At 33.9% G+C, this 13,418-nt stretch overlaps 1 protein-coding gene across 5 annotated transcripts in view; it reads right to left on the reverse strand.

The window, feature by feature from the left end:
* The window catches only part of STAG2 (STAG2 cohesin complex component), a 121,464-nt gene that overhangs the window by 68,215 nt on the left and 39,831 nt on the right, over positions 1 to 13,418 (reverse strand). For all 5 annotated transcript variants that reach the window (XM_090265282.1, XM_090265279.1, XM_090265276.1 and 2 more), the window contains 3 exons: positions 10,913 to 11,056; positions 7,733 to 7,811; positions 3,867 to 4,031 (listed from right to left, as the gene is read on the reverse strand). In XM_090265282.1, the coding sequence (XP_090121408.1) occupies positions 3,867 to 4,031; positions 7,733 to 7,811; positions 10,913 to 10,956 (288 nt within the window). In that variant the 5' untranslated portion in view covers positions 10,957 to 11,056. The remainder of the gene's footprint in view (positions 1 to 3,866; positions 4,032 to 7,732; positions 7,812 to 10,912; positions 11,057 to 13,418) is intronic.

Consider the following 13,418-nt stretch of genomic DNA (forward strand, 5'->3'; position numbering starts at 1 on the left):
CTTTGGGAAAACAGTTTGGCAGCTCCTCAAAAAATTAAATTAAGTTACCATATTGACCATGCAACCCCCCAAAAATGAAAACATACATACAAACAAAAACTTGTACAAGAATACTCTTAACAACATTACTCAGTCTTAATGGCCAAAAAGTGGAAACAAAGTAAATGTGCATCAAGGAATGAATGGATAAACGACATATGGTAAAGATACTCATACAATGGAATATTATTTGGCAATAAAAAAGAACAAATTCATAATACATGCCATGACATGGATGAACCTTGAAGACATTATGCCGAGTCCAAGAAACCATCAAAAAGGACCACATATTGTATGATCCCATTTATATGAACTGTCCAGAACAGGCAAATTTATAGCAAGTAGATTAGTGGTTGCTTAGGCCTGTGAAAGATGAGGAGGAAGCAACTGCTAATGGGCAAGATTTCTTTCTGGAGTATTGAAACTGTTCTAAAATTAGATTGTAATGATAGCAGAACAGCTCCTGAATATACTCAAAACCACTGAATATATACTTTAAAACAGTGAATTTTATGGTATATGAAGTATATCTCAATATAGCATTTTTTAAAAATTAAGACAGAACTAAAAAATAAAAGCAGTACTTTATTCCTCTGGGAACAGAAAAGAAGACCACAAAATATAAAATTTTTTAAAAAACCAAATTTTAAAAATTAGGATAATAGAGCTAATACAAAGAACAAAAGTCAGATGGGGGGAAATGTTTAGAGTTAAATACCAATAAATATGAAAACTGAGTACAAAATGAATGAATAAAATATGTATAAGTTGCTGTATAAAAACAAATAATTACACAATAAAGAAAAAAGAAAACATTACCTAAGATTTATCTGACTCAGAGACTGCCCCGAGATATTGTAAAACTAGACTTAATTTCTAGATTTCAGTCCTTTCCTATATTTTACAACAGCTTGTGTATGTTAACCAACAGAATTTATTAAAGAAATGTGTTTAAGATTATTCCAAATATGACAGGGAAAATAAAAGAGTCTCATTATGTGACTATGAGAGTTTTAAAACATGGCTCCAAAGTGTCTGACATTCTTTCCCAAAAAGTGGGGTCTATGTTCCCTTCTTTAAAATAGTGCAGTAAAAACGGTGCTTCCAAGATTAGGTCACAGAACGCCATTCAACTGCATCGGGTTACCGGATCACTAGAGAACTAGATACTCCTTCCTGCACAGGATATTCTCTCCAAACCCAGAAGCCACATGGAGGGACCAGTTGTAGTTCTTCCAGAGCCAGTTCTAGCTGAGCCTAGCCTTCAAATCACTGCAGACTAGGCACCAAACATGAATAAAGAAGCCTCCAGATGATAATGGTCCCTAACTGTTTATGTCCCCTCCAGGTAGTCAAGCTGTCTCAGCTAAGGCCCCAGCCACCGTGGACGGAACACAGAGAGCCATCCCTATTTAGTTCGGTCTGTATTCTAGGCTCATAGAATCATTAAACATAATAAAATGTTGTTCTTCTATATCACTAAGTTTGGGGTAGTTATATACATCAATAAATAAATGAAACAAGGGCTATTCTCATCAATAAAGATGCAAAATTTTACATTTAAGGAAATCTTATAGAAAGATCACCACATCACATTAAAAAGTTAATTCATTAAGATCAAATAGGGTTTATACTAGGAATACAAGCCTGCTGTAACCAAAATTCAAGCTATCACACTGAAATGTATTTTATATTTTTAATCATCAAATAGTATGCTAAGAGCTTATTCAATAAAATTCAATATCTATAAATAAAATTCAACAGAACTAGGGGCATATGTATGGTTTTTCCTTTCTTAAAATATAAGAGCTATTTTAAAATCAACAGCCAGTCTTGTACTTATTCACTTTCACTTATAATTACTAAAAGAGATATATCCTGGGGAAACAAAAAATGAATACTACACGGTACCTGATCAAGGAATTAACAATCTAGAAGCAAATCCAGACATATGCATAACTGTAATACAATATACTAAGTGCTATAATGGAACGAGAAGAGTAAGAAATACATTCAATGACAGAAGGAAACAGCCCAAGAATGCTTCTCAAAAGAAGAGTGACAGTTGATTTAGTCAATCCTGTGGGATATTAAAAGGACGAAAAAAGGTTATTGCTGGCGGAGAGAAAAAGGTCTGGGGCCAGAATATATACTGTGGCTGGAGAACAGCGAATATCCTCCCAAAAAATCTGAGCTGAAACATTTAGATAAGGAAAAGCTCTTGAAAGTCTGTAAACAAAAGACTTCCTTGATCAAATTTGGTGTTAGATAACGCCAAGAAGTACACAAAATAAACTGGAGGTGAACAGAGGATTCAGAATCACATTTAGAAATGGAAAAACAAATGGCTTAAAGGTATAATCTTAATATATGACAAACTACAAGCAACACAAAAATAAGGAAAATGTTCATTCTTTAAATATTAAGATATCATTAACAAAAAATTAAATATAAAGCTAAACCCTCATTTTTTATTCTAAAATTTCTTGATGAGCCAAAAAGTTAAAACAAAAACCCTACAGACTAGACCAGAATAGAATAGCCTAATTAGCATGGATGTAAGTTGAGATTTCTTGTAGTAACAAAAATGAAAGATATCAGAAAAAAAGATTAATGCATTTAACTATGTGGAACAAATACTGTAAAGAAAAAGTATAATATAAAAATAAAAATAAAGGTAATTAAATGATATAAGATAAATAATTCATTTCTTTAATAAAATTAACCCAAAATGGAAACTAGAAAAAGGGGGATAATTTTTTAAATTAAGGAATGACTAACTGAACTACAGCATAGTAAAACAGATTATTTTTAAAAAGATCAAATGTGCACACAACATAATAACTTAAAATATAAAACAAGAAATAAAATCCACACCCTAATCACAAAATGAAAGCAAACCATATACAAATGAAGGTGAATTCAAATTTAAGAAAACATAATGTTCTATATGACTGCTGATAGCTCAAAAATTAACAATTCTTTTGTTTTACATGTAAAAGATTATCTTTATTAATCCCAATTGATCATTTTAAAATTTACGAAACATTATTTAGAAAAATCCATATTTATAAACAAGATTTGCATTTTAGTCATTCATTAACAAAAAGCGTAAATGTCTAGGTTTCCCTAACCCATCCATGTGTGCCTTTTATTGATTAAATTTATTATATGAAGGAAAAAACTTATTCCTTATAGCTTTTATAAATTAAATAACTTTATTAAGCATATATATTCTTTGAGCATAATGTTCATTCAGTATTTAAAAACCATATAGGTTTAACCTCCATTATAAAGCCTAAACAATATTATCATAAGATTATGCAGAAGAAATAAAATTAGGATGATTTGACCTGAATATATAACTTTTTTACTCTTCTGCTAAGGAACAATACAAGTAATAAAATTCATAATAGACAGGAGTAATTAAAATAATTCAACTCAGTAAAGTGGGCAGTGATTACATTAGGTCACTGAACCAAGAATTATATATGGGCAAAGGACTTCCTATTTTAATGGCAGCTACATAAATTCAGGGGAAATTAAAACCTCATAATCAGGGTTCACATAAGCATATTTCTGACCAAATAATTTTTTATTATAAGTCATTACAAGAAAATAATGCATCAGAAAATGATTCAAGACACAGCTTAAAGGTCTTATGTCTGAATAGACACATCCCTAGTTTTCTGACTAGTTGGTTGCTTTTTTTCCTAATAAGCAGTGTTAGAATATTTTTAAAAACACTAAGAAAAACTGGGGATGTATTTTATATAACTAAAGTTTAAAATGTACAAAACAACTGGGAAGAACATGATAAACATTACCTGCATAGCACTCTTGCCCATTTTAACAACTTCAAACAACATCATGTTTTCCACTCCATTCTGTTGATGATGACCATTCATTCGGTTTGGCCCAGAAGGAGGTTTCCCTCCTCCATTTCCACCTTTGCCCTTTTCTCCCGGGCCTTTTTTGCCTTTTTTACAAGTCTGCATAAAAACACAAGTTGCTTAAGTTATATCATTATCTTGGAGAGTTCACATTAAAAACTACATAATTGGTTACATAATCATGCCTAAACCTAAAAAGGAGCGCCATACACGTCATATAAAATGATATGGTTGTCACAGCCTCTCTGTGGTATCAGTTTTTGCATTTATACTACCATGTATATCACATGACATTGGGGTTAGCAGCACAGCCTCTGCAGACTAACACGTCATGGGGCCAAACTTATACTCCTACTAGCTGAGTGATTTTAGGCAAGTTATTTAACCAAGCTGTGCTTCAGAGATTTCTAATTTGTAAAATGAGAATAAAACTGTGCCTACTTCATAGGGTTGCTGCTTTATCAAATAAGTAACTCATACTTACTTTAACATTTTAGCTTCATACCTATTGTTAGTCCTCATAAATCACTACAGTGCACTGACAAAGGAATTCTCAATAGCAGAAATAGGAATATCAACCTCATTCTTGTCTGGGTCCTCCCTCCAATACTTATTTATCATGAAAATTCTATTTATGTGAACACTATGGAAATGAAGCTCCTTTATAAGAAAGTTGACAATATTGGGGGTGGGGAGCTTCATAAATCAGTGAAAAGATTGCCTATATGCCTGAGTTATAAAATACCTCCCACAGCTTTTATACCTTGTTACAGAAAAATAAGTTATTCCTTAAGCTCAGAGTTCTCATTTCTAAAATGCCAGAAGTTGTACTAAAATCTTCACAGATTAGAATACATGATTTCTAAGGTCTCTTTTAGAGCAACACATTTCTATGACTTAGAGCAAGGGCTGGCAAACTTTCTGTAGAGATAGAAAATATTTTAGGCTTTGCAGGCCACGTAACTGGTCTGTCATATTCTTTGTTTATTGTTACAAACCTTTAAAAATGTAAAAACAATTCTTAGCTCGTGGGTAGTACAAAAACAGGCCATAGTTTGCAGATCCTTAAAAACAGGCCACAGTTTGCAGGTCCTTGATCTACAGTCAGGTCTACAAATTTATTCCCACTGACAGCCTGTATGCTTCTGTACTTTATTCCATAAAGGGTCCTTCCTCCTCCAAAACCATCCTATGCTTCACTACTTCAAATCCCTTCCAAACAACTGAAGGATATTACTGGTTAATTTACATTATTTTGTTAATGATATTCAGTCTTTGTGAATCTAAGTCATTAATTCTTCTTCTAAAGATTTTATTTGTGTATTTATAAATAGAGGGGAAGGGAGGGAGAAACATCAATTTGTTACCTCTCACATGCCCCTAACCAGGGACCCAAGCCTGCAACCCAGACAGGTGCCCTGACCAGGAATAGAACCGGCGACCTTTTGGTTTGCAACCCACTGAGCCACACCAGTCAGGGCTAAGTCATTAATTCTTAATTATAGAATGAAAGGTTTTTGTCTCCAGTAAATGGAATTTCAGAGATAAAGGTGAAAGAAAAGATCAACTACAAAGAACACACTAGAAAAGTGTGAAATGTTAATGTTAATTAATATGGAGCTATATATTTGCAATTTATCTATCATATGCCTCCATATTCCCTGTTGGTATGAAAAACTTATTAGTACAATTGAAATGGCTCAGTGGATATGTTGTGCTAAGAAAAACAATATGCAAGGAGTTATAACACAGGGAAGTACAAGAAGAAAACATGCTAACCTGGGTTCAATCATGTAGAGGAAAAAAATAGGGGGGAAAAAAAACTATGAGGTAGTATACTATATAGTTCAGTGGTTTTTCAACGGTTTTCATCTCATGACACACACAAACTAATTACTAACATTTGGTGGCACACCAAAAACTGTATTATTTTTTGCCAATCTGACAAAAAAATAAGTATAATTTTGAATGATTTATAAAAACATTATAGTAATTACTTACCTTTTTTGCTCCAAAGTGACTTTTTAAAAAATTAGGTGTCTATACTTGTATACAAGGATTTCTGGTACCAAAAATTAAGTAATCAGATGCAACCTCATTATGTAATGTGAGGCAACTATTATATGACCTATATATTTATGGCTCAAGACAGGGCATTCACACCAGAAGGCTATGTTGTGGCTGTTGTCATCTTTCTACTTGAGAATCTAAGGGAAAAGAGGTCAGTGCCCGTGACTAAATAGTCAGGTAGTGCATGTTTTGAAAATTCTTGCGGCACACCCGTTGAAAATTGCTGCTACAGTGAATTAAAAGCACCATATTTCAGCAGACGTGGGCTCAAGTTCTTTATCCACTGAGTTCTCTGGACCTCAGTTTCCTATCTAAAAAATCAGTAACTTTTCTAATCCACAAGGCTGTTCAAATGTTAAATTAGATAACATATAAATGTATTACCACACTGCACTGAATATACCTAGTATAGTGTCAAACTTGGTAGTTACTGTTATTATAATCCCTGATCTTACTCCTAACACCTCACTCACATCAGTGGTTATATAAAGTTAACCAAACTATAGCACAAAAACTTTGGGAGTCCTCTACGCAAAACCCACTGTGATTTAATTTACAAATTGAGACAAGACTCAAACTCAAAAGTAGAGTTTCAGTTTTGCAAGATAGTTACAAAACAAGAAAAATGGCTTTCTAATAATGAATAACCATACAATCCACTAGAATAATGGCTGTCTTTGGATAGTCATGAGTTATTATTTTTATTCATTCACACTTTTTGTCTGTCAAAACTACTTTTTAAGGGAGTATGCACATGAAATTTTGAAATATGGAATATGTGCACTCTAAAATAGTATTCCATGAGCTGAATAAATTATGCTCCATACACAAAATGGGATCCCTATGACACCATTAAAAATTACAGACAGAAAAAAATCCACTATAGGAAAGCTGCCGACAACATACCATTGAGTTTTAAAAGCAAGTTTGCGTAGTATGATTCCATTTAAGTGAAATTCTGTTTGTGTTTATACACAGCTATATGTACGAAAGTATGTTGACCAAAATATTTAAAGAATAATTACCTCTGGGTGATAGGTTTATGGAAAAATGTTGCTTTGTTCATTGTACATTTCTGTATTAAACTTTTTAAAAGTAAGTGTGCCATGAGGAAATACAAATACAAAATCCACATGGGTTAAGAAAATGCTAAACAAAAACATGTCATAATTGCCCAATGTATTTACACACATGCACAGAGTCAAAAAACAGCAAACTGATTTAACCATTAGCCAAGTTATCCAGAGCCCTCAGGGCACCCACTCATATCTTAAACTTGCATTCTATTGACTCAGAACTTCACGTGACACTACTTATAAAGAGCAAAACTATTGTGCATAGTAAATCATTAGATAAAAACTGGTTGTAGGTTACATTTTTAGAGTGCTTTAGAATAAGAAATTTTATTTATGCTTTGCTTTATATTTGACTACTCATGTGTAAGTAACACCAACATACTGTACTTTACAAAATAAACTATTAGAAATAATGTATTATTAATTTCAACTTTACAGCAGTAAAAGTAGATAATCAAAAGACACTTGATCTTGAAGCCCAGAAGCCACTGTTTAGAAGGCTTACCATACCAATAAAAAAGGCATTTTAAAAGACAACAACATCTGAGATATAACTAAAACTATACATATTATATATATATATAATTATGTATGGGCATTTATATTTATGAATGACCTTACAAATGAAGATAAAATCACATGTTCTGTACATACTTTTCCTTTGCCTTGCTTTTGGTTTTTTCCTTCAATGTCTTCAAAATCTGTGTCAGAAGAAAAATGTGTCTCTGACTCCCTGTGACAGAAAGATAAGCAATTATTTAAAACCTCCCTTAGAAATGTAGATGGAGTTTCTAATTCCTGCCATATTTTCTAAAAGAAAGGTTTGGTTCACGCATTACAAAACTCTGTATTAGCATTAAATGTAATTAAGATGATTTTCCAAATCACACCATAGCACATTACCAAACATATAAAATTACATAACCCACTACAAAAACAATAATCAAACACAAATGTCTAAACATTTCTTTATTTTGTTAATTTTTAACGAAATAAAAGCGAAACCATAGGAACTATGGTGTTCTGTTGTAATGGCTGGTTTCATTTTCTAATTCAAAGGCCACTGCGCTCAGGAAAAACTGTATTTTAACACTAGGCATTGCATGAATTTTATTAAGGGAATTTTAGCAACGTTAACGTTTCTCTGCCCTCTACTACCTCACTCAAAAATATTTATAAATCTAGGTGTAACTATACAAAACATGTATTTCTGAAAGGATATATAAAACATTTTCACAAACCAATATGAAACACAGTAGAGAAGTATACTAATTGACCAAAATCCTTTATGAAGTAAAGGACTGGTGAGCGACAGTCAGGAGAATTGGTTCTAGTACTAAGAAACTATGTGATCTTGGACAAGTGACAATCTTTCAATCTTCTCATCTATAAACAATGCATACGTAGGAAAGAATGAAATCTCTCAAGTCTCTTTCATCTCCATGATATAAATCTACAATTCTAATAATTATGCCTTGCTTTGGAGTAGGAGGAATGTTTTGTATAATCTGGACAGTCTTAAAAATACAGAAGCAGACTAATTTAAATACACATGTGCAATGCTTCCTACATGTTAACATGCATCTATCTAAATAATAGTAATATACCCTCATTTAAATGCTTTAAAGCAAGGTATACTTGGTATTTGGGTCACAGTGGATTTTAGAATTGAGCCACACCCATAAAAGATAAAGGTTTTACCATTCTAAATGTGTAAACATAGTACCAGATTTGCTTAAAATATATGAATTAAAGTGAAAGGTTATCTTCCTAAAGCTAGTCTTCTCTAACTATATTTCTCCTATTTCCATTTTTATTGCTGTAATAACCAGTTGTCCAGAGGCTGTGAGGTAGGAGAAATACTTTATAAATCTAAAGTAATGGTTGAGGTACTGGGGTGAGGGGAGTACTATTTATAGCACTTACCTACAAAGTAATTTAAACACTGTATTGAAGATAGTGGCAATCCTAACTATGTCCTATAATGTTGTGAGGAAAGGGCCTGTAATAAATACCATTTTCAAGAGTTAATACGCCAAAAATTGAATGACTACTATAACATTAACCTTGAAACTCATGTTACATCTTAAAAAGATTGCTGTCATCAATATTCTTCTCACATGCCTGTATGACCTTGCAAAAAACCGAAAATGTTTTTAAATATCTTGGAGTATAGTAATACTTCTTTTTCCCCAAGACATTTGTGGGACACCAGCTCTCTTCGCTCTGTAACTACCATAAGTCTGCAAACAAACATTAGTCTTCGCAATATTCCAATGGCGACAGAATAATCAAAAGCCAAACTATACTCGTAACCCTCATCTCCAGGCTATACCAACAAAAAGAATGAGACATCGGAGGTCTGATTACTAACTGGGAAAACCTTCTAAAGGCAGCTGAAGTGAGTAACCAGTATAGGAGTCTAAAATATTCTCAACCAGAAAAGAAATATTCTCTTGAGTCTGTCTTTCTCCACTACTTTCCTCTGCTTTCAAGATCAAAACGACAAAAACCTATCCTGGTGCAATAGATGTGTTTAAGGACCACAGTGGCTTAACCTTTCAGTGGCTTCAAACTTCATGAGTCAGCCGTCACCTGACTGAATCTTCCACTCGGATCTCTTTACCTTGCCCCTCACGAAAATACTATTTATTCTACCTCCACAAATCAATTCTCTCTTATCCATTATCCTGTTTTTCAGGCCCTACTTACTCAAGATATTCTAACACTCAATTATCTAGTTTATAATACAAACCTTTTTAATCATCTCTAAGCCTTAATTAATATATGAAAATTCATTAGACAATTTTACAATAGTCAAACAAAAATCTTCTCAGACGGCCTCCCTCAAACAAAAACAAGAATTTTCCTCAAAAATTTTAAGAGTCAACATACATCAATAAACACTGGGATTAAAATCATACTTCGAAATATTGGCAATATCCTACTAGATCTTTAGTGTCCACTGAAAATAAAATTATTTAAAAAATGAAAATCTATCCACTATCAAAAGCAGGCTGACTACCATTATGCACAAGGATATATATCTGTGGTTCTCAAAATTTTTAGCAACCAAACTGGTTTCAAATCAAGTCTTATAGAGACCCTTATAGCAAATATGGTTGGTGTATGTGTGTGCAAAGGTAAAGAAATCCACAAGCAGTTTAAAAGTTCACTGTTTACTGAGACACCTTGTAAAACTGGGATATAGTGTGAAAACCACTATCACATATAGTAGTTCAAATTCTTTCCAACATCACCAAAGAGTAATTAGAATAAAACTTGAATAAGGAATATAGGCAGCTTTTAAGACAAGGGTAAAGAAAATACCAATGTTAGTCACTTTATGGATCAATAAGCATGTAATTGTTCCTTCAAAAATATGAACAGTATGTCCTACTATCTTAGATTTGTTTTAGCATATCATCATTTGATTTTATAATAGAAAACTGACATACATTACAACTCAAGTAGTACTGCTGCATGATATATACTCCTTATTAATGAGAACACTTTTTAAGAATTTCATGACACTCCCTCAAAATAGTTGATATTATACAACCAAGTATGGACTCAGCTACATAGCATAAATAATAACTTGTGCAGTATCTAAATTAAAAAATAAATTTAAAACATAATACAAAAAAGCATGAAATAATTACTGCTCAAGTCTAATGAGCATTAATATAAACTATTTCCAAAGTATACATACTATGCTATATCTTATGTATTAGATCTTCTCAAGCAGAAGTAATTTTAACTGAAGTTAATATTAATACATTTCCTATTTTGTGAAAAATAAAAGTATTTTAAAAATCATCGTAATATACTTACTGTAGTAGACTAAAATCAGTTGGTATTTCTGGAGCTGCTATCATTTCTTTATCATCTTCTGGAACGCCGCAATGTCAGAAATATATTCATATATTTACGTGGGTACAACGATGGTTTGCTTCTTTCTTCTAAGACAGACAATTCCTTTAAAGGGGAGGAATGCCATATCTATTATAAACACACCAGAAACATGGGGAAGGGTATCTACACTCAAAAACTAAATTCCCCTGTGCCTGCTAATGCATTTCAGTAAATAAGGATTTCTTACAACTACTGTACCCCCCAAAATGGTAAGAACAGACAAAGAAAGAAGCTTGTATTACAGACAATTACTTTTTTAAATTCTTATGATTCTCTAGCCTGGCTTTAAAAAATATACCCTAACTAGGAACATGGTGGGACTCTTTACTGGTCCTGAAATCCTTACAAGTTTAAATCATAATACCGGATGTCTGAAAATTCTATATTATAACTTTTTGCTGATAGTGTACAGTACAGTTAAAAGGCTTGAATAAAAAAGCTAAGATAAAATTCTAAAACACTATCAAAAGCAGGTTCTTCAACTGTGGAAGAAAACAGTCCAAAAGCCTAGCTGATTAATAAATAATCACTTCATGATAATACCACATTGTGTTGAATAGGGAAGGGGAAAAAAATGCTAGCACTGATCTATTCCCTTGCCCTCAAGAAACTTATAATCACTTTAAATACCAATAGTGTCATAAGGACAACAGTCTAAATTTGACCATAGGAAGGCATTATTTCTAGCTTTGAAGGTCAAAGATGCAGTTCCTAAATGAAAGAATGACCTAAGAGCAAATGACAAGTCTATGGGGGCGGGGGCACAACTTCGTCGAGAGCACTTAATCTTATGTGTAACTTTCTCTTATAATTTTCTCATGTTTTTCTTTTATTTACAAGTGAATCTTGTACTTGGTGGCCACCTAAAGAAAAATCAGATAAGACTACACATGCCTAATCAATAATAAATGTTCAAATATCACATACTAATGAACTTCTAATGATCTTTTTCAATACAGTAGATGTTATAAAAGAAAATAACTCAGTTTTCCTATTAATTCTAAATCTTTAAAAACATCATAACTGAATAGTCAAAACACAGTATTTCCTAGCTCACTCTAATTAAGCTACTATTAGTAAGCAAAATAATGAGCTAATAAGAGAAACAAGAATGAAGAATCCACCAACTAAGCCCTGAATAATCAAGGGTCGTCTATACCGCAACTTCAAGCTTAACTTCTTTTTTCACATTGTAAAATCTTTAGGTATGACTGTTTGCATGGTCACAGGATTGTTCCCTTCCAACATCATTAATTGTTAATCTGGTTGTATTCTTCTTGTAACCTAAGGAGTTATCTATAAATAGTACACCGGAGTTCTGAGGCCTGCCATTACATAAAGGACACACCTAGCCTCCTAAAAACCCCAATTTCTTTTTAAAAGGAAAAGTATTTCTTAAGAAAATGAAACAATTTTGCTTTTTAAAGACAGCTGGAGAGGTATAGGGCTAAATAAGTTCTAAACAATGTGGCAGGTCATCTAGATGGCCAGATGGAAATCAAGTGCTTGCTTTGACTACCTGCCCCACCCCCACTATCTCTGAACATTTTTTAAAACCAAACTCGCTGCACTCCTTAAATATACAATTTTTAAGCATACTTTAAAGATAGTTTATAAATATATTCTAAGGGGTGGATATTGTGCCCGGCCGGCCACCACTGGAAACAGCTGCTTTTGCCTAGGGTGTTCAAGTGTGGTGTGTAAGAATACAAGTTTGGGGCACTTCCAGTCAAGATGGAGGTGTCGGTAAACATGGCTCTCCTCCTTGCACAACCACAGCAAAAATGACGACTACAAAACAACTATCACCCAGAATCGTCAGAAAATCGAGCTGTATGGACAGTTTGACAACCAAGGAATTAAAGAAGCCACATTCATCCAGACCGGTAGGAGGGCCGGAGATGTGGCACAGGTGGGTGGTCCCACACCCACGTGTGGTGGGTAAAAATCGTAAAAATCGGGAGGAATACCTTGGGAGCAAGGGATCCCAGCCCCACACCAGACCACACAGCCCAGGGGTTCCAGTGCCAGGAAAATGAGTCCCTCATAACTTTTGGCTGTAAAAAGCCTTGGGGGTTGGGGCGGTAGGAGAAACAGGAGATTCTCGGGAGTCTCCTCTTAAAGGGTCCACAACAGACTTAGGACTTAAACAGACTCACTCCCTCTGGGCTCCAGCACTGGGGCAGCAGCCGTAAGGGCACCAGTGGCATACGGGAAGAAAGTGAAGCGTCTCACATCAGGGCAAGTGCCAGGAGACATCGCTTCCTCCTGGATAAAACTTCAGAGGCCAGGCAGCGGCATTCTGTCTTTTCTGAGTCCTCCCCCACACAGAGCCACAGGAGTGCAGACAGACACCTTATCGAAAACTCCATCAACCTGGTTCACACGGGTTGCCCCGGCCTGGCGATTAAGCTAAGGCTCTGCC

This window comes from Furipterus horrens, unplaced genomic scaffold (assembly GCF_987537825.1).
Source record: "Furipterus horrens unplaced genomic scaffold, mFurHor1.1.pri manual_scaffold_17, whole genome shotgun sequence".
In the NCBI taxonomy this organism is placed as follows: Eukaryota; Metazoa; Chordata; class Mammalia; order Chiroptera; family Furipteridae; genus Furipterus; species Furipterus horrens.